This window comes from Rattus norvegicus, chromosome 14 (genome assembly GCF_036323735.1).
Source record: "Rattus norvegicus strain BN/NHsdMcwi chromosome 14, GRCr8, whole genome shotgun sequence".
Classification (NCBI taxonomy): domain Eukaryota; kingdom Metazoa; phylum Chordata; class Mammalia; order Rodentia; family Muridae; genus Rattus; species Rattus norvegicus.
This window is the reverse complement of record NC_086032.1, coordinates 21658835-21684828: the sequence shown is the minus strand read 5'-3', so window position 1 is coordinate 21684828 and position 25994 is coordinate 21658835. Positions and strand designations below refer to the sequence as shown.

Here is a 25994-nt window from a genome sequence, read left to right as displayed (position 1 = left end):
CAGAGGAATGGATACAGAAAATGTGGTACATCTACACAATGGAATATTACTCAGCTATCAAAAACAACGAGTTTATGAAATTCGTAGGCAAATGGTTGGAACTGGAAAATATCATCCTGAGTGAGCTAACCCAATCACAGAAAGACATACATGGTATGCACTCATTGATAAGTGGCTATTAGCCCAAATGCTTGAATTACCCTAGATCCCTAGAACAAACGAAACTCAAGACGGATGATCAAAATGTGAATGCTTCACTCCTTCTTTAAATGAGGAAAAAGAATACCCTTGGCAGGGAAGGGAGAGGCAAAGATTAAAACAGAGACTGAAGGATAACCCATTCAGAGCCTGCCCCACATGTGGCCCATACACATACAGCCACCCAATTAGACAAGATGGAGGAAGCAAAGAAGTGCAGACCGACAGGAGCCGGATGTAGATCGCTCCTGAGAGACACAGCCAGAATACAGCAAATACAGAGGCGAATGCCAGCAGCAAACCACTGAACTGAGAATAGGTCCCCGATTGAAGGAATCAGAGAAAGAACTGGAAGAGCTTGAAGGGGCTCGAGACCCCAAAAATACAACAATGCCAAGCAACCAGAGCTTCCAGGGACTAAGCCACTACCTAAAGACTATACATGGACTGACCCTGGACTCTGACCTCATAGGTAGCAATGAATATCCTAGTAAGAGCACCAGTGGAAGGGGAAGCCCTGGGTCCTGCTAAGACTGAACCCCCAGTGAACTAGTCTATGGGGGGAGGGCGGCAATGGGGGGAGGGTTGGGAGGGGAACACCCATAAGGAAGGGGAGGGGGGAGGGGGATGTTTGCCCGGAAACCGGGAAAGGGAATAACACTCGAAATGTATATAAGAAATATTCAAGTTAATAAAAAAAAATATGAAAAAAAAAAAAGAAAGTGTTTTACAGGGGTTGGGGACTTAGCTCAGCGGTAGAGTGCTTGCCTAGCAAGCGCAAGGCCCTGGGTTCGGTCCCCAGCTCCGGAAAAAAAAAAAAGAGAAAGTGTTTTACAGTAATAAAGCATCTCAGAAGAGATTACCTACCTACTCAGGGGGTCCCAGAGACATTTATAGAGGAAGCCAGATTTAAAATAGACTCTAGGTCTCTTGATAACCCAGCCACTATGATCCATAAAGCTTATCACTTTAAAAATCCGACATGAAAACTACAGTCAACCTTCACAATGAGAGTCCACCTTGACAATTGTGTTTTGAAATAATCTCAAATAAATATTTTGTTAAAGGAACATAAACAATAAATCATTGTGTTGGTCTAACCATTTCATTTTATGATAAATACATTAAAACTATTATAGTATATTGTATTGTTTAAAATTAGACTACAATTTAATTATAGCAACCGTTATACTATCATCTGTAGAATACCCATGGTAGTCTAAGAAAGTGTTAACAATCCTCAAACATTAATTCTTTTTACTACTATAAAGAACTGTGAATAAATACTTTTCCTTACAGATGAGTGATTTGGACTTAAGTTATTTAAATAACTGGCTTCCGCTGTACAGTTAGTGTAAGCTCTGTGATTAGCTTTAAAACAAGTATGTAAATACAGCCAAGCATTGTTTTCTGATGGGACGCATTCTGAGAGAAGGAGCACCGGATGTTTCATTGGCATAAATGAGCATCTTATCGTGTGCGCAAAACTAGACGAGAGCTCAGTTGCTCAACCCAACATGTGTGACGATGATGATGATGGCATAACAGGACGCAATGTTTTACAGTAAACGTTTTTAATGTAGAAGGCGTACATCCTCAGTTAACAATAAAAATTACAGAATAGTAGACACATGAACGACTGTTATGGTCACTTACTATCATTATTAAGTAAAAGCTTCTTAAACTGTCATGAGAATGACAGTGCAGTGGGTCTGGTCACACCAGTATAACTACAAATACATTTATAATGCAGTATCCTGCACATCATGATGGCTACAACGGCAGAAGGTTAGAGAAGCTTCTTAGCACCATTTTAGAATGCTCTTATGGGAGCACCATCCTACACATGGAATGTCATTGATGAAAATATCGTTAATTGACACAGGACTGCATAATAAAGTTATGCTTTCTGCATAATGAAATAAATAAAAGAGCCATTGAATAGCGTGTTTTGAAAGAGTATTATGTGGAGGAAAGTCTATTGGTGGTATGGGATAAAAGATAGGGAAGAGAAATGCCTGTTCTGTATAATTAAGGCACATTGCAATCACTACTTCTTAACCTCCTCCAGCTAGGCAGTATGGTTCACACTGAAATCCTGAAGAACACTAAAACTCACTCTATATTATTTCTCCAAGCAACGTGCTATTTTAATGATATGGCATTGTGATGACTACTTCATATAACATTTAAAGAAGTGTTTGTGCTTTCTCTTTTTGTTTTGTTGTCTTGAGCAGCAAAAAAAAGTTCGTCGTGACACAAACTACTATTCTTTACATATTTTATATAAGGAAACACTACATATGTTTATCTAAGGAACATAGCACTATCTTTAAATTTAAACCTTTAAAATGTATGTTCAATTTAACTCCTCAAATCATCCAACCTTAGTTTATCAGAAATCTGAAAGATACTGATAAATGACCCAAATTAACATGAATTCACCCATAAATCTGTTTTCAAACATAAAATTTATTTTGTGGTTTTTGAGACCAAGAAACAGAAATTTGACTTCTGTTTTCGCTGTATTTTGTAAACACAAATGTCCTTAAATTCTTATTGCTTTAGAATAGAAGTTAGTAACTTCCCACAGCTGTAGAATGCCACCTAGAGGCTTATGTGAGTAGTATACTGTTGTAATTTATTCTTTAATTATTTCTTTTCTTTCCTTCCTCCTAGCCCTCCCATTTGTCTCTTCTTGCTCTTTCTTCAAATTCATGCTCTCTTTTTCATTATTTGTTGTTACATTATGTATAATGTAACACACACACACACACACACACACACACACGCATGCACACTCACACAGTCTGCTCAGCCTGTATACCACTTACAAGTATATTTTAAGGACTGATCAGCTGGTATTTGATACCAAAGGTTACAGCTGGACACCACGTGGTATAATCTTCTTTAAGGAGTTCTATCTCTCCTACTCTCTGTAGGTGTGTAGTCTGTGTGTGGTCATAGAAGAAGATGCCCATAGAGGCCAAAGGTGTTGAATGTCCTAGGAGCTGAAGTCCAATGTGCTGTCCAGTGTGAGTGCTGGGAACCAGACGTCTGTCCTCTGGAAGAACTGTGTGAATCTCTAGCCTCAGAGCATCTCTCCAGCCACTTGAATCACATTCTAGCAGGTTTCTGAAAGCAATCTAACTTTAATAGTCTTATATACCTTTAAAGTTTATCATTTCTCAATTTCCCCCAAAAGTTTAATAAATAAAACAGTCATTCAGAATATTGAACACTGACAACCCATGTCAGTTTTCATATTTTAGACAAGTGCCCAATTATCAGTGGAAACGTGAATAGGATTTAAGTTACTAGAAGTTAACATTTTTCATGACATTAGTTTGCAATATGACTATCCTACGGTACAACGTGCTGAATTATGTCTTCTCTTGGAGTCTGTATATAATGATGAGATGGTTGCTGAATGCCTTGGTGGGAAAACTTCCCGTTAACACGTCATAGAGCACAACATCAGTCCTAGTTCATTACTTTCCGGATCATTTGGATGTAGGATATCTAATGACTCAGCAATAATCTGTCAAACTCAAATCACAAAGGAGGCCAGTGTCACACTGTTTCTCTTCAGCGTTTTGTTGAAGTGGGTACCGATTAAGCATGGCGTCGATGTAGCCTCCAGAATGCCTTCCCTATGTTGCTGTCCCAGCGAGTAGCATCTCAGCACAGATGAATGTAACATGCCCATTTTTCATGCACAGGCCGAACATCACAGCAGAGGAAGCATATCTGCTATGACTTCAGAGGAAAAGACCAGGTCCCAACTACAATCACATGACTACTGCTACACGCCCATAGCTGGACCTTATTCCAGTCAAGATCTGCAGTCTGGAAAAGGTTAAGGATAATCCCACCACAGTCATCAGTTTAGACTGAGTCTCTTTAAATTCCATTCAACTATACAATTATTTTGTCACACAGGGGAAGCTGATTATTTTGAAATAAACCTTTAGTTTACCCTCAAACTTGGAGAAACTTCTCAGTAGATTGATCAGTACTGCACTCCACACCCTCCATTCCTTCATTAAATTTTCATGTCATAATGTCAAGCAGCAAGTAGGTCTTTGGTGTAATTCACCATTGGCTGTATATTGACATCCTCTGCAAGTCAACTGCAAATAAACAATCTTTGCTTTGATCGGTTCATAACAAGTACATCTTTGTAATGACAAGGAGTTCATATGATTATTGTAGCCACAGGAAACAATAGCTCTTGTGTTGTTCTTGTTCGTGATTTAGGAAGAAAATTAAGCTATATGTTAGATTCTCTGTTTCCCCAACTTCTTCTCCAACGTAGAATTTTGAGCAGTCTGTGGCTACACCTGCTTGCTGGTCTTTTATAATGAATATGATCATTCCCCGTGTTCTATTTTAAAATATCGCTAATGTAAGGGTTTTTTTTTCTTTTTATATTTTACTTCATTCCTTGTCTTACACCTGAAAAGTAGACATTTACTAATGTGAGAGAAGCTGACGGATGAAGGAAAGGGTCGCTTCACCTCGTATGTATGCCTGCGTACATACTGGATGGTCGAGTCAAAACTTGGGCGACAGAAAACTTGTAGGAAATAAATGAGTGTGGGTTGGCAGAGTTCTTCTGGCAGCAGCGAGATGCTCATGTGAAGAGCAAAGCTGGGAAGGAAATATACATTTCAGATTGTTCAGTGTGGCGTTTCAGGCCCTCCTGATTTGCAAGGCTTCTTCTACATTTGTATGTCTCCAGGAACAGTCTGTGGATGAAAACATCCATTTCATCCCTCTGGGTCTTTACGGTTCAGATACCAGTGTTGGAAGTAATCCAGTCTCGGAAGGCCGTCACTCTCGTATAAACACCAGGCTTATTGGGTTGGCCACATTCATCCCCCCAGCTCACGACTCCAGCAAGGTACCAGACATCTCTAACATCCGGAGTAACGAGTGGGCCTCCGGAGTCACCCTAAGGAAAAACAGAGAGATTGTTCATTTATATCTCAGCTCACCAAGGAAGAATGTGTTATTTAGCCAAGATAAACTATAATGAACGCAGCGATTTTCAAGTATGGTGAGGGGGGAAGGCGTGTTCAGCTACCTACAAAAAAGGCGTTCTGCTGCTGGGAGAGCAGTTTGGGCCTCAGATTCCGGTACACAGCCGGAAGTCTCCATTTAGCTGAAGAGTGAACAACAGTACTGTGGACTTAGCTGATACATTACCTCATTAATATTATTCAACCCACCAGAGAGTGGTGAATAATCTGTTACTGAGGAGAAACACATTAACATTTGAGGCTGGAGAAATTATTCGACGACTAGGAGTATGTAGTACTTTTCAGAGGGCCGGAGTTTGGTTCCTTGTACTCAGGACAGCCTGTTCACGAATGCCTATAGCTGCAGCTCCAGGGAGATCCAACACTCTGGGCTTCCACAGGCATCTGCACTCACATCCACACACAGACACACATGTGCACATAGTAAAAGTAATAAAAAAATAAATATGTAAAAACAGCATTTTTACGATCCTACAGAGTTTGAGATGGCAATTAAATTTTCATCTCATGGGGTTGGGGATTTAGCTCAGTGGTAGAGCGCTTGCCTAGGAAGCGCAAGGCCCTGGGTTCGATCCCCAGCTCCGAAAAAAAGAACCAAAAAAAAAATTTTTTTTCATCTCATACTAATAACATAAAATGTGAATGGAAATGGTTCTGGAGTAGAAATTTGAGATTAAATTTGGACAGGAGTTTAATTTGGCAGATGTGGATCTTGGGGGGAAGTCATTAAAGCAATTTCGGTTAATTTTTTTAAGATGGTGTATTTGAACGGGAATATAAACAATACAGAAAAATTCATATGATATCTGAATTTTAAATTCCCAGATATAAAGAATACAGAGGGCAAACCAAAGGAGTCATGAAATCCAAAGACAGATCATGTTACAGAAAAGAGAAATCTGCCAAACACTGAGATTTTTTTTAAAAAAAAAGACCAGACACAGTTAACAGCGTAACAGTATCGTTATTGGTTACTAGCCTTTTTGTGATGTTAAAGCTGTACAGAACCCAACAAGGGTAGAAAACTGAGAGACAATTCTACCTCAATTGAGGTGTGCACAATTGACACTCAGGTGCCCTCCTACTCCCTCATGTTTCGGGAGGATCATTAAAGTGCCCTGAGTATTGAATTCAGGATAAAATACTGTAGTGAATGGAAACATTTGCAAATATGAGATTGGCAAGTGTACTTTCAAATAACTCCTCCATTATTTGATTTCAGCCTGAGGAGGTTGATTGCAGAATAACCCTTGTTTGTTTCACGTGTTACCCCTGGAGCAATGAAGGTAGGAGAGGGAAAAAATAAACACGGTGAGTCTAATCCTGAGCTCTGGCCATGGACACGCAGAAAGGTTGGCAGTGGTTGAGAGCTCAACGCAGCAAATTGAACACGGCTAAAATGACTGATCCAGGGAGAAAAGCAGGAAAGATATGTATGGTACCATTAGTGGTCTGAAGGGGCTATGGGAGGAAGGGGGAAACAGGCAGTGTTCTCATGAAATCACGAGAGAAAATATGAAAATCTGTGAAAACAAGATCTTGACAGTAATACATGTGCTCTAGATTGAAACACAGAAAATGAGATGAAATTTCAAAGAAGCGGGATTTAGAAAACGTGCTAAACTTAGTCCTTTTAAATTACAAAGTAAAAGTTGTAGGAAGGACATACACAATGAATCACTCAGCCACCTACAATTATTTTGGGGTTTTTTTGGGGGGGGAGGGGTGTTATTATTATTGTTTTCCTCTACAATATTTTATCAGTGGTGTTTTTGAAGAAAGCATTTATATACCTTATAAAAAGATGCATTTTTATACCGACCAAGACACAGAATTGACAACCATAGACAGTTTATACCAGGAGACAAACTGGGTTTCAAGAGATGTCTGTGTTTTGAACTATGATGAAATTTAAAATCCTAAGTTTAAATTTGTATGAACAGACCCATTTCTCTCTAAACTGGAGTTCAAGCAGGCTATGTGACACCCAGACAACCTTCCCTATTAGGGGACAGCAAAGACCTCTGCTCCCACCTCTGTAATCATCGCAGGGGAGTATGGGCTACAACCATGAGGTAATGTGTCAGAAGCCCCTTTTCATTACAGTGAGGTCAGAGAACACATGACTAGAGAGTCATTACTTTGGAAATTGCCAAGTAGGATTGAAACCACTCCGCTGAGGTGTCAGCAATCTATAAGAACCCGGTGACAAGGTGGTCCAGCCAAAGTGATAAAAGCAAAGGTTTCACGGCGACACTGAAACTCCAGCTAAGAGCAGACACAGTGAGGCACTGTCCTTAGGTTAGCAGTGAGGTAAAACTTTATACTATCCTGTCAGTGTGGCAGTCGCAGAGGCTCCTAAGACAGAAAATTTAACAGCAGTCTTATGTAGTTAGATATCAGAATGCATGTGGACGTTACTCGTTCTGTGAAGAACCAGGAAATTCCCCCCTTGAGCAATAAAAGGCAATATACAGACACCAACTCTGTGGTATCACGTACAAAGATCTTAAAGTCACCCTTTTAAAAGTCACAGTATCTCAATGTGAGAGACAGATGAACACTAGAGAAATAAGGAAGGAAATCTCAGCAAAGAATCCCTAGGCACAAAGAGAGAACAAAATAGAAACTCTAGAACGTAATAATCCAATAGCCAAACTTTAAAACATGGTTCATTAGATGAACTTAATAGAAGAAGCGAGGTAAAAGGACGGTGACTTGAATTAGAATCTAAGAACTCACCCAAGCAAATAATAGAGAAAAATAAAGTGGAGACTATAATAGACACCTCATGAACCTCTGGGACTATCGCCAGAAACAGAGCATGTTTGTCTTCCAAATCCCAGAAGTGGAAGACAAAGTTGGAACTCAAAAAAAAAAAAAAAAAAAAGAATTCAAAGAAAACATGGCTGAAAATACCCTTGGGTGAGCAGAGGACATAAAGATTCAAAAGAACTGAGCAAACCCCGAGCTGAATAAAGCCGAGGAAAAGCATGCTAAGAGAATATCAAACAGAATCTTCTTGCAGACAAGAGCGAAGTCACAGAGAGAGTCACATACAGGCAAGACGGGTGGCTGTAGATTCTGCTCATAACGTAAAGGCCCAAAGAAAAGGGTCCAACTCTAGAGGCACACATCTGGAAAAATTGTATTTCAGAAAAGATGAGGAAGCAATGGTTCTGTCAGACAAAAAGCAAAACAAAACAAAACAAAGCAACCTTGTCACGTTTCAAGGAGTCGTACAGGAAATCCTGAAACAGAAAAGGAGTCTTGAAAGGAAAGAGGCCTGAAAATCTTCAAGTAAACAGATTGCTTTCTCCTCCACTTGAGAGCTGATGTTATGCTTAGCAATGAAGGAAGACATTTCCTAATGTAGCTCTCCACATAGAAGAAATGTAAATATTTGTATTTAACTGATATTTAATAAAAAAGGATCATAATGAGATTTAAAGGAAGGTTTTTTCCCTATTCTACACTCCACTGCAAAAAGTTAATACCAGCGGACTGTGATAAGGTATATATCGAATACATGTATTTACATAAACCAGTTAGAGGAGCTGCTAATTTTTTTCTACAAAGAAGTATCAAGAGTAGTAGTAGACAAATCAGGCGGAATTCCAAAACAAGTCATTGTGTGACTTTACGTAACATTCTGAAAATCACAGGATTACAGAGATGGAATCTCCGTATTAATTACAATGGCAGGTCTATAAATCTATCTGCGTATGGCAAAATATCATAGACCTAGATGCATATTTTTGGGCCACTGTCAACTCCCTGGATTCTACATACATAATTACATTTCCCTATAGTTTTATCATAGCTATGTGAGTGTAACCATGGAAGAAAACTGGGTAACGAGTACACTTGAGGGTTGGCAAAAAGGTTCAGTTTGTCAAAATCATTTGCCCCCAAGCCTGGCTCCCTGCACTGAATCCCTGGACCAGGCCTACAGAAGAAGAGAACCCGCTCCAGAAAGTTGTCCTCTGGCTCCCACATGCATGTCACGCTACACACATGGCCACATACATATAAAATAAAAGAGCATGTAGTACACGTTCTTTAAAGAATTGAAGCAGAGGCTGCCTCTGACTCTGCTGTCTGCCATTGGATCCCTTTCCCCTAGCTGCACTGACTGGTCAGGCCTCAGTGGGAGAGGATGTGTTTAGTCCTGCTGAGGCTTGATGCCCTGGAGCAGGAGGGTACCCTAGGGGAGCTTCTCCTTCTCTGAGAAGGAGGGGAGAGGGTAACGAGGGGAGGGATTTGTGAGAGTGGGACTGGAGGAGAGGAGGGAGAGGCAGAAACCAGGATGTAAAGTGAATAAAAAAAAACATAAATTACAGGAAAAAATAAAAATAGAAGAAGACATGTGACTCTTCTGTGAAATGTATGCAGCTTCCTGTGAATCCATAATTATTTTGAAGTGAAAGGTGAGCGTGTCACTGTACAGTATACTAATAAGCAAATCCTACCTGGCATGCATCTTTTTCTCCTTTCAAAAAGCCAGCACACAACATCCTAGGGGTGATGGCACCGTTGTAAGATTGAGGCCGATTGCAGGTTTGGGTGTCTATGTAGTCCACTTGTACTTGCCGAAGGTAATTCTGGGCGAAACCTGAAAAAAACAGTCATGTTTGTAGATACGTGTGTTTTATAAACCTCAAAAAAAAAAAAGATAAGATGGTAGCGTGTGTGTGTTGTATGTGTGTGTGTGCGCGCGTGTGTGTGTGTGTGTGTGTGTGTGTGTGTGTATGCATGTTTTAAGAAAAGTTAAGGGTGTTTGTTTGTTTGTTTTTTAAGACAGTGCTTTTCTGTGTGGAGCTCTGGCTGTCCTGGTTCTCATTCTGTAGACCAGGCTGACCTTGAACCCACAGAGATTTGCTTGCCTCTGACTCCTAAATGCTGAGATTAAAGGTATAAGCCACCACTGTCCAAAGAAGAGTACTATTTGAAGGAATACTTTCTAACTAGTTTAAATAAACATTTGAGTGCCTAATTAAAAAAAAACCTTAAATTGTTTAAGCTCCACAAGATTGTGTTTGGGAGAAGAGCTGTTTGGTTATTCAATCTTCAAATTGGGTATATTATCAAACCCTAATTTCTCACCTGGATAATTGTCTAGTAAGAAATTCAGTAATAAAAGCCTAGTGTGTCAGCACATGCCTGAAACTTCAGTTCTTGGAAGGCAGAGACAGGTGGATTATGGAGGATTGTTGACCACCAGTCTAATTAAGTAGCTAGCTCTAGGTTTCTGACATCCTATCAAAAACAAGTGACAACTCATGCTGGATGTGGAGCAAGAAGCACCATCCTCCATTGATGGTGGGAGTGTAAACTTTTACAGAAACTTTGGAAATCAATATGGCAGTTTCTCAGAAAATTGATAATCAATATATCTCAAGACCCAGCTATATCACTCTTGGGTATATACTTAAAGGATCTCCATTCTATAACAAAGACACTTGTTCAACTGCGTTCATAGCAGCTTTAGTTACAATACCCAGAAACTCAAAACAACCTAGATGTCCCTTAACCAAAAAACTAGATGAAGAAAATCTTTATCTGGGAGGCAGAGGCAGATGGATCTCTATGAGTTTGAGGTCACACTCATAGAGGTCACATACAGAGTGAGTTCCAGGACAGTCACGGTTAGACAGAGAAACTCTGTCTCAAGAAGAAAAAAAGAAAGGAAGGAAGGAAGAAAGGAAGGAAGGAAGGAAGGAAGGAAGAAAGAAATAAAGAAAGAAAGAAAGAAAGAAAGACAGACAGACAAATGGACAGATGGACAGATGGACGGGAGGGAGGAAGGAAGAACAAAAGAAGGGAAGAAAGAAATAAATAAAGAAAGAAAGAAAGAAAGAAAGAAGAGAAAAAGAAGAAAGAGAAGAAAGAAAGAATAAAGAAAAGAGGAAAAAGGAAAACATGGTACATTTCACCAAAGTATTACTATTGTTCAGCTGTTAAAAACAATGACATCATGAAATTTGCAAGAAAATGGATGGAACTATAAAAAATTTTTTTCATCCTGAGTAAGGTACCCTGACCCCAAAAGACAAACATGGTATGCACTCACATATAAGTAGGTGTTAACTCTTCAATAAAGAACAGTCATTATATAATCCATAGATCCAGAGAGGCTAGGTAACAAGGAGAACTCAAGGGGGAAGCATAGACTTCCCTGGGAAGGGTGAACTGGGGCAGATGGGGATGGGAACAGGAGGGATCAGGTATGGAGGAGAAATACTGAGGGATAGTTCTGGAATTGGGAGGCATTGTGGTGGTGGTGGTGGTGATATCGAAACCAAGTGCAGTGAAAACTCCCTGGAGTCTATGAGAGTGACCCTAGTGAATACTCCTAGCAGTGGGGGACATGGATCTTGAACTGGCCATCTTCTCTAACCAGGCAAGGCTTCCAGCAGTGGGACTGGGATATCAACCCAGCCATAAAACTTCCATCCAATAGTCTGTCCTGCCTGCAAGATATGCACAGAACTTGTGGGACTGGCCAACCAATGACTAGTCCAACTTGAGTTGAGGCCCATGCCATGAAATGGAACTCATGCCAGACACTGCACGAACCAGAAGCAAGACAGCCAGAGACCCGGGATAGAAACAAACTCAACTGGGGGAAAAGGGTCAGTGAAATGATTCCTAATGGATATTCTGCTATACTCATAGATCAGTGACTAGCCCAGCTGTCATCAGAGGGGCATCATCCAACAGCTGATGAGAGCAAATGCAGAGACCCACAGAGACAGGAGAACCCTGAGGAAGAGGTGGAGGGAGGATTATAGGGGTAAAAGGGATCAAAGATACTATAGAACGTGGCCCACAGAAGCAACTAATTAGGACTCATAGGATCTCACAGAGACGGAAGCAATAATCATGGACCTTCTAAGGGTCTGAACTTCTAGGCCCTCTGCATATAAGTTGTGGTTGTATAATTTGGTATTCTTACGGGATTCCTAAAATTCTAACTCCTTTTTCCCAATTGTGTTTGTTTCTATCCTGGGTTTCTTGCTGTCTAGACTCAGGTTTCTTGCCATCCAGGTAGTGTCAGGCATGGACTCCCTTTCATGGCGTGGGCCTCAACTTGGACGAGTCATTGACTGGCCACTCCTACAAGTTCTGTGTCACTATTACCGTTTGTGGGAGCCCCTGACTCTTTTGCTTGCTCTTGGAACCCTTCTTCTCCTGTGGGTTGCCTTATCCAGCCTTGATATGATAGTTTATGCCTAGGTTTATTATAACTTGCTATGCCATGTTTAGTTGATATCCCTGAAGAGAAAGAGAGAAGGAGTGGATCTGGGGGAGATGAGAGATGGGGAAGAGGGGACTGGAAGGAGTGGAGGGAGGGAAAACTGTGGTTTGGAGGTAATGTATGAGAGAAGAATAAAAGAAATAAAAGACATCTTGTTTCTAGATGGATGGATGGATAGATAGATAGATAGATAGATAGATAGATAGATAGATAGATAAGACCTAAACATATAACACACCAGATAGGTAGATAGATAGATAGATAGATAGATAGATAGATAGATAGATAGATAAGACCTAAACATATAACACACCAGATAGGTAGATAGATAGATAGATAGATAGATAGATAGATAGATAGATAGATAGACGATAGAGAGATAGATAAGACCTAAACATATACAATACACCAGATAGATAGATGGATGGATAGATAGATGGATGGATGGATGGATGGATGGATAGATAGATAGATAGATAGATAGATAGATAGATAGATAGATAGAGGCCTATACACATACAACACACCAAGCATATAAAAGTATGCATGCACATGTGCCCACGCCATTCAGGGGCACACACTCATTTAAAAAAAATAGAAATTCAGGGGCTAACAGGCATATCTGCTCCTTTGCATGCCTTACAATACTATTAAGGTAACAGTAGCAATCAATAACTAGAGGCCATGGCAAGAAAGAATGCATACATCTTCTAAGTGACATAAAGCCTGCCTTAGCCCGAGTCCGCATGAACAACCAGCATTTTGTTTTAGCTCTCAGTTCTTTAAATGCCTTGGAACTCCAAATTAGGTCAACAAGACGTGATTCTTCTCTTCTGATGCTCACCATCATTTCTCAATGCTCCAAATCCTGTCACAAACATCCTCTGCCCCGGCTGAAATTCATGGTTTGCATCAGGGAGACAAACCTTATGCACTGCATTTGTGCAGGGAACCGGCCTAGACAGCTCTACAAGTGCAATGTCATAGTCATGTGATGGGTAATTGTATTTTTCATGAACAATTATCCTCCGGATGCCTGTTGTCAATTTTGGAGGTTGTAATGTGGCCCCAAAGCTAGCAGTCCATCTGGATGGGTCCTTGTGCCTACCAAAAATAAATAAATAAATAAAATAACAGTAATAATAGATTATAGCTTACCTTGATATCAATGCAATAATTTATAAGGAATGGTTTTATCTGAAAGTATCAGATAATTTTTGTCATAGTTCATATCAACAGAAATAAACTCTTTCTAGTCTGAGAGCTGAGCTCTGTGTTCAGGCCAGGCAGAAAAACCACAGTGTTTTTCCTAGGTCAAATGGAACCCCATGCACCATGATGTCCACACACATCCAGAGGTCTTTGCCATCAGTGGCTACAAGCAACACATACAAAGAAAATCTTGCATTGAATGACAGTAAATACATTCTACATGCCCACATCCTCTCCCTACAAGGATATATATTTTTCTGAAGTCCATAGTGGTCAAAGATAACTTTAAAATGATCTACTATGGTGTATATTGTAAATATTTTGGTGCCAGGTTAAAAATTCAACACTCCTTCTAAAATAAATCACCTGTTCAGTTATAAAGTTTGTTACTTTGAACTTGTTTCATACTTCCTTATCTTTTTTCTCGTACTATCCTTCTGGTGATCAAACCTACCATCTGTGCAACCTTCGGTTCTGAGAAGGATACTCAGTGACTATCAGTTGCTCTCTGTGAAAACAAGCTCAAAATTCAAACAGGACCTAAAGTTCCTTATTCTTTAGCAAAGTATCATCAACTGATCAATGAGTAACTACCCCCCAGTGTACTTTGGAAACACTTTCATTTCCAGAGACCGAAGAACCTCTTTGGAGATCCCCATTGTTTTGTGATAAGCATGTTATCTTCCGTTTGTGCCAAACTTTCTCAAAAATTCATCAACTGTTTTATGAACATAAAATGTAAAATCACATTCACTTTTCTTTGGCCCCCTCCTCAAAGGTCCCGACTTACGTTCGAAAGCAGTGAGCGGCACTCACAAGCCACGTGTTGCTGATCAAAGTTGCTCCACAGCGATGAGACCCATCCCACTGCAGGCTGCTTTGCCAAGGCCATTCTCCCTCTTCGGCTGATGTCCCGCCGACAATCCTCACACTTGTCTGTGCTGTAGATTTGTTCCGCCGTGTCCCACAACCTGCCAAGAAGACAGGAGACAAATCAGCAGTCGTTCAAGCATCCCGGTTTTCTTTTATCTTGTGATTAATAGATCAAACATTTTCTCATGGTTTTATCATTCTGTGAACAATAGCGTTTTATTTAGTCGACTCCTGTGCATGTTGTGAAATTCTCTTCAGAAAAATGTATTCGCCTTAGACCTCTCTATCAATTTCTCTGCTTCCAAATTAAATTAATGATGACTTCTTTCATGCTTCCTTGATGACAACGCAAACAGTGGCATTCCACCTGTGGTTGACGGTTGTTTTGTCGTTATTCTCCCTGAGCTTCACTTACAGTTGAGTTTCTCCTCAGCCTGGGTACCACTGCTACTTAGCATCATAAGACTTTCAGTTATGAGCGACTATCCTGTGCAACCTTAGTGGAGCTCCTCCTAATCCAGACAAACTAGACCTCAGGGACATTTCCTCATACAATCATGATGAAAGGGCTACATTGGTGCATGATACCTTCTGCAATAGCAAGGCCCTGGGATGAAGGCTGCTGTTTTAAAAGTACGTGGTCATGAGTTTGTCTCAAGCATCTAGTTATATCAGAGTGTAAGCTGCTTTGGGCAGGCCTGTGAATCCCTTTTGGCAAACACAGGACCAGCACACCCTATGTTTATAATCATTATTGATACAGAAACTGTGCCATTAAAATAATGGGATTCTATATTTGGTTCTAGGTTTAGTGACATTTATGAATTAATCAACATTTTCAGCTTCTATCTTAGTTAATTACATCTATGTATTTCATGTGTCTATGTTTGTATCTACATACTGTGTGTGTGTCTGTATGTGTGTCTATGTATGTAAGTGTGTGTATAAGAGAGAGAAAGAAAGAGAGTGTGTGAGAGAGAGAGTGTGTGTGTATGTGAGAGAGAGAGACAGAGACAGAAAGAGAGAGAGACAGAGAGAGAGAGAGAGAGAGAGAGAGAGAGAGAGAGAGAGAGAGAAGGCTAGAGGACAGCATGCAGTAGTTGGTTCTCTACTTCCTCCTTGTGGGTCCCAGGGATTGACTTCAGGTTGTTCGACTTAGCAACAGGTGCCTTTCCCTGCTAAACCATCTCACTACCCCTCCTTTCATTTAAAAAATGAATATCCTGTTACCAGTTTTGTAACTGTTAAATGTGTTCTTTGAATATATATGATTGCTCTGCTATGAGAGAGTGAACTAGGTCTAGAAATTTCTAGATCCTTAAAATTTCGTATTTAATTTCATTAAATATACCACAGTCCACAATTACCTATAATTTCTATTGTAAACAAGCAATATCAAAATACTTTTGTGTAGAGTAGATTGACATTTATTTTATGTCTCTAGCTAAAAACAAACAAACAGACAAACAAAAAAACACATGCATAGAGTGGTTTTGCTTCTTCTTCAACAGTTGTCTAACTCACTCCCCTCCGTTCCCATGGTCACAGGCACTGAAATTCTCCCAGTCTTGCTATTCCTTAATGGATCTCAAAGACAAAACATAAGGCCATGATCTACATACAAATCATCCAAACTATTCTATCTCTGGAAAATCAACACAAGGCACATGTAAATTTCTAGAGTGTTGCCTTTCTGCAATCAGGTAACACAATCTTAATGAATACATTCAACTTACAATGGTTGAGATAGTTGTCTGATTCTGTCTTGTTGATTTCTGAAATAAACACAAATTATGAAAAGACAGGGTGAGCATAACAGAATTTCACTGAGCTTTTCAACACCAGACAGCCGATAAAATTCTAGGACAGTATCCCTGGGTTATCATGGAGATGCATTTTTGTACCATTTCAAAGAGGAAAGAGCCATGAACGATGAGCCTGGGGCTCTGCTGTGGATGAGAACCACTTAGGCAACTTATTTATAATGTGAATTACTGTCGTATTTCTCGATAATTCTGACTCAGGAGTGTTGTGTTGAAATCTAAGAATATGAGTTTTATACCAGAAAATAGGACTCTGGAATTCTATACCCCTTCTTTAATAAATATCTCATTAAACTGTAATATTGATTCCCTAAACTCAATGGTAGTTTTACGAAGCATCACTTCAGAATATTTCACTATGAATATAGCATAGTTGCACACATGTAGCACACTGCCCAACTCCGTGATCACATTTAGAAATAATGTTACTCCTCTCTAGTTTTTCTTTCTGATAGGGATTTAGATACATAGACTGCCCATATGGAGAATCAATTCAGCTGACCCATATCTTGGTGACCCTCAACACTGAGGACCTAACCAAGTGCAAATATTTGCCCAAGTAAGAGGTAAGGAATGTACCAAGCATTCACATTTCCCAACTTAATGGTTTTACAGTGGTTAGAACTATTCTCTTTGAACACATCTGATGTTTAATAATTTTAATATACTGGAGGCTCTCTTACAGATACTCTTTTTTTACCTTCTCCATCTAGCCATTGTGGGGAAATGGAAGAAATAAGAAGGATTGATTATTGAGTCTTAGTAACTGTTCATGCACTCAACAGTCTGTTTCAATAATCTATTCTCTACCTCAACTTCTTTCTAAAAATTCTGTTTTTGCCTGTTCCCACACTGAGAATAGCTCTGTGCTTGTTTCTATGCCATTCTGCTACTACCCTGAATTTTTTAATACTTTTATCTTGCAACTGGTGCTTTGAAAGTGAAGTCCAGTGTGATACTCAAACACGGTATGGACAGAGGAGGCATATGGAGCTTGTGTATCTATGATGTCTCATCATGCCACTTTCATGTATTAGTCATGGTTCTCTATGAAGTCAGAATCCTGGTAAACACATGACATGGGGGAGGGACATAGGAAGACTCAGAACAAGCACAAGGCACATGTGTTAAACTCAGCACCAAGAATGGAGGGGGAATTGGCAATAAAGGGGGACATGTCTGTGTTTGAACTACAAATCTCTAGAACCCAGGAAGAAAGCACCGGCATTCTAATAAGCACACATGTACATGACACCCTTCCATAGATTTTTTTTGCTCAATTTTTGTATGAATTAGGTAATTGTTTTAGCTGAAAATAATATTGAAAGAAAGATAGGGAAATTTAGCCCATTCTCTACCCACCTTTCTTCTTATTAATATGCCAAAGCTTTGAAAGAATGTGTCTTACATAAAGGATTAATGTAAAGACATTACCAAAGATGTCAAACACAATGATGCTCTAAAATGGTTTAGTATCTGCATGTAACAGTCATGCATCTTCTTATGTGCTTTAAATCTCTTTAGATTACCTAAAACACCTGACAATACAAATCCTATGCACAAAGGTGTTTCCCATTTTTAAAGAATAACAAGAAAAATGTGTGTAGTCAATAAAAATGTTTTTTCTATGCTCCTTTGACTGCATGGGTATAGAACCCGTGGACCAAGAGGATGATCGTACTTGCATTAACTATAAAATAACATTGCATAGTTTTTCATGGTCTCAGAAAAAATAAACAAAAAATATTTACTTCAACTTGTTCAATTACAGCAGTAAAAACACACAAAACTGAATATACAGTGAATTATAGTTGTTCGATGGCAAACTATCCTAAGAAAGCAACTATGACAATACATATGTTGAAGCTTTTCTGTGTCATACATGTGTGGGAAGTAACAAACAGGAGAATCTTCAAAGCTACGTTCTCCATATACAATTAGATTCTGTATCCAACATAGAAGGTCCAATAAAAACACGTCCCAGGAGAGAATAAAAACCTGCGTGGGAGACTTACACTTAGAACACCTTCATGAATAAGAACAGTTTGTCAACACCAATTTAGTTCCAAAGCAATGACTTACAGGTGTCAGGACCTCAGCAATTAAAGGGCAAGAGAATTTTCTACTTAATGCCTAAAGCAATTCTAGAATTATTGTAGGTGAGAGAAATGAGAAAGGCAACCCAACCTACTTTTAATTTCAACTGATTCAGGATCAACTTTTGGGGGTCCCGTCGCATATTTCAGCTTTTCACGCAGAACATATTCAATAATTTTATGCACAACTTCAGGATCCTCAGTAGAGCGAATTCGAAAAATCAGCAGCATATGAGCCAACACTCCATCGTCTTCTTTACTATTGTCCAGAAGGAAGGGAAGGAGGGGAAAGGGGATAAAAGTAAGGAAGGGAGGAAATTTGGGTGGAATTATTATGCATGGCTCTTGGTTTTCATTTTTGTATAATGCCGTGCTTTCCTCTTAAGTTGCAAACTTAACAGACACAATCAAGCTCAACTCCTTGTGTTTCCATCCAGTCAGACTCACTGCCTCAGCTTCTATGGTCTGCTAGTGTCTTAGCTCGATGGTCTGCTAGCCATTCATGCTTCCCCTAAGCTTGAGCTTCTTCAAGGTACAGCATCAAAGGAAGGAAGGGTGAGGAGCAAAGGCAGGGTGGCTGAGATACAGAAGTAAACAAGCTGGGAAGCAACGTGGGAAACACAGCTGGTAAAGCTTAGTCACTTTACATCCTGAGGGGCTCGGGTGAAAGAGATGTGACTGTCAACTTCAGGTTTCTCAGTGCGATGATTAGATTCTTGAGTTGAGAGATTCACATTTTGCCAGGTGTGCAAGAACAAGCAAATAGAGAAATTGCGAAAACAATTCAGACTGGACGCAAAAACTTGGATTCCAATAGCATAAGATGCCAGGTAGATGACATACTCCTTGAGAGAATGGAAATTTATGAAGTAGACAGAGATCAACAAAGGATGCCATCTCAAGTACAGAATTTTTCATGGAAAAAGCCATCCAAGCAATGCCTCTGAGCTATCAGCTAAGTGACAGCCTGGGAAGAAATTCAGTGTTGTCATTTGAGTAGTATAATAAACAGCTCTTATCGTTTTTGAAAAATATAAATAACATGTGTTAGAATATATTATTTAAGGTCTGTGTGTGGTATTTTACTTAAAATGTTGTATTTTGCCACATAATTACACACTTGTAATCTTACCTCTCAGAAGAAAAAAAAGGATTGGGAGTTCAAGGCAAGCCTCTGATTATGCAACAAGACTTTGACCCCAACACAAAACAACAGTAGAAAACTGTGTTCTGGCCTTGCCTATTTAGTAATAATTGATAAGGGTTCTGAAATCCTCATTGGTAAATGTTTGAAGCACAAAAATGTAGAATAGAAGAAAATAGGCTAAATTAACTGGAGTAGGGGGCAGGTGATACAAGACATGAATACATAAAGATCTCATTGGGCAGGGTACTACTTACTATTAAATTAGTCCCCAGTTTTGATGGTTAGTTTTCATAAACACAAACACACACACACACACACATACACACACACACATTGTAGCATCAGCAACAGTTATTTCTCTGTTCTCAGCAGGCATCCTGCAAATTTTCATTTTCAAATAGGAGACTAAATAAAGTACGTTGAGCCCATGACTTTCATAGAGCAGGAGAATAAAGGTGAATCCTATCACATCATTAATGTTTTAAAATATGTTTATTACTGACCGGGTTAAGAATTTCAGCATTAAGTTAAACCCAGAATCAACATTTCAGTTTCAACATACCTGAACTTGATAATGTGAGCCTTAGAAAGTTGTCCCCTTAGTGGAGATTTATGAAATGCATTTTTTACCTGTACAAAGATATTCAAAGCAGGTCAGCAAGAACAGTTTTCTGAAATTCGCCAAGTAATCCAATATTCTAGAGCAGAAGTTCTCAATCTTCCTAATACTATGACCCTTCAACACAGTTCCTCATGGCATAGTGACCCCCCAACCATAAAATAGTCTTATTACTATTTTGTAACTGTAATTTTGCTATGATTATGAATCATAATGTAACATCTGTGTTATCTGATGATCTGACCCTAAGGGGTCACGACCGACAGGTTGAGAACCACTGCTCTGTAGACAGTTAAAATACAAAAAAAGCAAAAAGAAAAATAAACAGGCAAAACATATTGAGCAACATTCACTCTGTGCTGAAGCTGAGGAATCCTCTCCAGTGTTGAGAGCTGAACTCCTTATTCAGAAGGACAGCCATATTGGGGCCAGCGTGGACCTACGTGTTCTGTTCCAAAGGGTATCAAAAACTGAACACTGTTTCCTTAAAAGTCAATTCATCTTCTATACCCCAAGTTAAGAACTTCTACTGTTGGCTCAGTGGTTAAGAGCACTGACTACTCTTTCAGATGGTCCTGAGTTCAATTCCCAGCAACCACATGGTGGCTCACAGCCATCAGGAATGGGATCTGATGTCCTGTTCTATTGTATTTGAAGACAGTAACAGTGTACACATATACACAATAAATAAAATTTAAAGAAAAAAAAAGAGAGCTTCTACTGCAAAAGAAGAGAATGGAGCATCAATGTTAATTTTTCAGATTTTTATCACTGTGATAAAATGTGTAAGAAAAACAGCTTAAAGGAGGAAAAAAATTCTCTCGACACGTGTTTTTGGAGAAAGAATGATGTAGTTCTTCTAAGTGACAGCCAGTCACAGGAATGAGTGTGTAATGGTGTCGTATGAGACAGTTACCAAGTGTGCTCACATACTAAGTGGCCAGCTCCGAAATGGGAACGCTCTGAGAAAGGTCCCATGAATTGGAGCTCTGAACAACTATAGCTATGAAATTTACCTAGTCAGATGACAGAAGTGTTTTGGGGGCAGACACTTCTTGCTATAAATAACTCAAATGAATTGAAACTTTTGAACATGGGGGCTTGGGTAAGTAAAGATTTCAGGACCTTCTTGTTCCCAGCCTGTGAATATTCTCTAGATGCAATGAGACCAGGCTGGTGATTAGCAGAAACAGTGACCTTTTCATGTCATGGTTTGCTTCTTCGGCTCCTCATGCTGTCCTCCAGAACTGGTGCCACACTGACAACACTGTGGATATGTCCCAGCACTGGGAAATCGCTTGGAAGTTTTCACTTAAGGATTTATTTGTAACAAGTAATTTCAAAATGAGTATCTATTTATTTTGAAGGTACTAATCATCTTTATTCCTTTAGGTTTGAATCAATTTGAATCTTAGAAAACTCATTTTGTGAAAACATCACAAAAAATTGGGAAGGGGGGGGGAGGATAGTGACATACTGACGTTCTGAGCTCTGTTTCCTTTTGCTCTCTTTGCATGAGTATTAACATTAGGGAAGAGCTTCCTTGCAAGGAGGACACATGCAACCAGGATCTGATTTCCTTCTCAGTGAGCTACACAGTTTCTGTGAAAGGGTGTCATTGGTCCAAGGTTTAGACATGGTTTGAGCATCATGCATCATAACTTAATCCCATTGTAATATAGCAAGAGAATGAAAAACCATACGTTAAAGGAGGGGCATTTGGGAGGTGAGTCGGATTAGATATGGTTACTAGGGCACAGCCCATGATCAATTGAATCTTGGTGGCTCTGAAGAAGAGTGAGAGAACAGAAGGGATTACACAAATGCTCTCTGGTGATGTGGTAAGCCTCTTTCTGATGCCAACAAGAAGGGGGGGCCACGATCAGATGTAACCCTTTGGCCTAGCACTTCCCAACCCATGAACCAAAATAAACCCTTTTTCATTAGGAAGCAGACTATTGGAGTGTTTCACTATGGCACCGAAAGCAGACCAATACAAATGATTTCCATCTATCCCTATTCAGAATATTGAAGCTAGAAGACATTTTGCAAATTATATTAATTTAATGACTAAATTAACATACAAAAAAATTTGTCCAGAATGAAAAAAAGTGATCTAGCATACACTGATATATCACTGACTGACAGCCGGTGGGTAGAACTGGCTTTTCAGTTCTCTTTCCATCACTTCATACCATAAATTACCTCACTAGCCAAGAAGCTTCCAACTTGTTGTCTAGGTAGCACAGTGATGACAATGTATCACTCAGGCTTTTGTTCTTTTGGTCTGTGGTACTAATTTTCTCATTTTGAATTATTCCATTCCTCCCTCAGGAGAACGACTGTTGCCTTTCTACAACCTTGCATACCTGAAATTAATGCAGTGGATGTGTCTCCAAGTAAGCAGTGTTTATATATGAGTCTGAATGGTTTTAATCACTAATTCTGTTGCTCAGAGATTCTTCCATAGGTTAAAGGTCTATGTGAAATCCATGGCTATTACTCTCCATCCCCTTCAGCCTCACATGCCCAGAGTTCCTGGACCATGTTGATCACAAATAAATACAAAAGTGTGGGAAGGTGAGAGGCGGGCTGGAGAGATGGCTCAGCAGTTAAGAGAACTGACTGTTCTTCCAGAGGTCCTGAGTTCAGTTCCTAACAACCACATGGTGGCTCACAACCATCTGTAATGGGAGCCGATACCCTCTTCTGGTGTGTCTGAAGACAGCAACAGTGTACTCATATAAATAAAATAAATCTAAAAAAAAGTGAGTGGCATTTATAAATGCCCAGATGTTACTTGGTTTGGCCTTGCGGATATAGTATTCTAAGTCAGGTATTGTAAGTTTTGTTTTGGATCCCTTTTGTATGACCTTTCTGTCAGTGTTCAAAGCCATGCAGGGATCAATTGACTATTTTAGAAACTAGGACCTCCCAGCGTTGTAAACATGGTAACAAAGCTACATACCATAGTTTCAATTCTTTGGCTCATTTCTGTGAAGTTTTTAGAAGCCTCTTTTCCAAATTCAGAATACAGCTTGTCACTCGTGAATGGCAACGTGCTGTAGTAATTGTAGGTTCTCCTGTGATCTGCAAGGAAAGAGGCAAAACCCATCATAACTTTTATCAGATGCCCAAAGCATCGTTATTATCCTGTTTGTTGACTACTAGAAACACAAAGACAAGAAGGAACGCTCCCACCCTTGGTCATCAGCTCCATCATCCTGCTTCAGGCTCCTGAGCGATCCCCATATAAAGAGAAATCGTCATCATACTATTTTATGGAGCATAAGATCTCTGCAAGATGCCTGGTGCTCTGGAGTGCTGTGCAAATATCTCGTGAGAGCTGCAGGCTAGTTACTCATGTGTTATTTATTCCCTGGCTAGCCCAAAGAATAGCCAGTTGTGCCATGGGAATGAATGTGTCATTCGGAAGCTTCCCAGGGATGAATTATTTTATATTAAAGAAATAGAAAACCCCCCCATTCAATAAACTATTCATTAATTCTGGACTCTACTTCGAGAAAATATATTTTTGCCGGAGATGGAAAGAAATGAGGGAAGGGATTCAGAAAATAGAAACTTAGAGAGCTAGAACTGCCACCTGGAATGGCCTTCCAAAGGCAATCAATACATTCACTGAACTCCATTGTCACAGAACTTACGTTTTCCCACTGGGCTTAGGGGATGTCTTGTCTGCTTCTTATCCACTGTGTCCTGCCACTTCACACAACCTGCTTTGTTGGCCTACAGTAGAGTTAATGGAGTGTAGCTTTCCTCTTCTACATACGAAAGAGTCAGAGACTTGTGCCTACCGTCAGTGGGTATTAATGCCTACCACATTTCCATGATAGATGTTGTGCCAAGCATTATAAGTATAATCATAACCTAAGACCATTGAAAACAGTTATTGTAAGAAAATGGACTAAGTCTCACCCAGACTTAGGCTCTTTCTTCTTCTTCCAAACTGATGTTGATGTAGTCAATAATTAATCACATATTAAATAGTAATGTTATACAGAGGAGGATAAGAGATCCCTCTAGTCACGTAAGCACAGCTTTTTTAAATTATAGATTTCGTCATTTGAATTTATTATTTTGAAGAGGCAAAACATGGTCAGCTATCAGAACTTCACGTGGATCAACCACGGAAAGAATTTATGTACTCAAGATTGTGCTTTTCTCTGTAGACTTGAATGGGCCACAAAGTTTTCATAATATAAAGCTTCTGATATTGTAGGTTAACTCTTGAATTTAAAGAATATTGAATATGTTAAAAATATGGATGAACGTGAGTTTGTTGATAATTTTCTAACAGGCTTGTAATTCTACGACTTACAGTGTTGTTCACAAACACATTCACAGCCCAGAGAAGTGTAAAGAAAGCCCCAAGGGCACTAGACAGGAGTTATACAAACAGTTCTAAGCTGTCCTGAGCTTTGTAAAGTGAGCCTCAAAATGACGTTTTTCCAAATCTAGCCACATTCCTATTTATTCTGTAACGTGTCTATTGAGTTTGGCACCTGAGTTCCTAAGTGCTCATTGTTTCATCTAATCTGTTGTTAGTTTCCACGCCCAGGTGGTAAGTCATCCCTACAAAAGAGTAACATAGTAGAATCCTTGTTTACTCAGGTGTGCTGTGTGGGTACTGGGAATTGTGTGTTGCAGTTTCTGAACTGATCACCCAAGCAGTGTGACACTGGAGCCAGATGCTGGGAAGCATGACCCAGTTTTCAGTGTACACATACGAGTGAGACTCACCGTCTTACAAAACCTGGCTTATGAGAAATTACAAAGGAGATGGAGAAAGAAGCATTGTTTTTCTCTCACAAAAGGAATCCAGTCTCTAACATTCCTAGGGATGTCTTCTGAAATCAGACAGTCCTAAAAGGATGTCATTTCTTTTTATCACTTAGTATTGAATAAAAATTACTATGTACATGCCAAGAATCTTCAAATTTTTTGGAAATATAAAAATGAGTAAATCATAGCCTTCCACAAGCATAGAGAAATAGCAATGCTTACACCATAACGAGGCTCAGAATATTCAGAGCATATCTGTACTGTAATGTTTTTTAGCAACTCTTTTGTATTAAAAGTATTTCAGAGACATTTCTACTACCAAAATAAAGATAACTCAATTTAAAAAACCAGCATGCGTATAAACACCATCCCAAAAATATTTGTTTTGAGCATTATTTTTCTTTAAACAACCCAAAAGGAATGTTTGGGAAATTGAAATCGTACTTTGTAGATAGCAAAGAAAGATATTACAGATTACAGATCACTCTTCCTCTATACAGGAGAGCGCCTTCATCAAATTCCCAATTAAATTAGAATCAAGTAATTAGCTTCTATGGTTTCAGGGCCTTCGATATCAAAACATAATCTACTCACACAGGGAGATATTAAACTAAGAGATCGCAGTTGAGTCAACTAATTAAAACCCAAGGAACAGTTTTGGGAAACTTCAGAAGGGTTGTTATATCTGCAGTCTCCTGGGTACCCGATTAATAATAGCAACTAGGAGTTCATCTGGCAGTGAGAACCCTCCTAACAACAGAGGGAGCCTCCTCATAACGAACCTCAGTAAACCTTGACCTCTGTCATCACTAACATCCCAAGATGACATTTTAAATACATAGGCTCTTATTTAGCAATCCGCCATTGTGAACACCTCTCCAGTTTAGTACAGAACAGAGCCTAGCCTTATATGAGAT

At 39.4% G+C, this 25994-nt stretch overlaps 1 protein-coding gene across 1 annotated transcript in view; it reads right to left on the bottom strand.

Annotated features, from left to right (window-relative positions):
• Positions 1-1799: 1799 nt before the first annotated feature.
• Positions 1800-25994, bottom strand: part of Tmprss11e (transmembrane serine protease 11E) — a 44612-nt gene continuing 20417 nt past the window's right edge. Inside the window, exons 3-10 of the mRNA NM_001419628.1 lie at positions 23243-23364; positions 20218-20285; positions 18604-18767; positions 16326-16364; positions 14507-14687; positions 13349-13608; positions 9716-9858; positions 1800-5155 (exon numbers count right to left, since the gene is read on the bottom strand). Coding sequence (NP_001406557.1) covers positions 4994-5155; positions 9716-9858; positions 13349-13608; positions 14507-14687; positions 16326-16364; positions 18604-18767; positions 20218-20285; positions 23243-23364 — 1139 coding nt within the window. The 3' untranslated portion in view covers positions 1800-4993. The remainder of the gene's footprint in view (positions 5156-9715; positions 9859-13348; positions 13609-14506; positions 14688-16325; positions 16365-18603; positions 18768-20217; positions 20286-23242; positions 23365-25994) is intronic.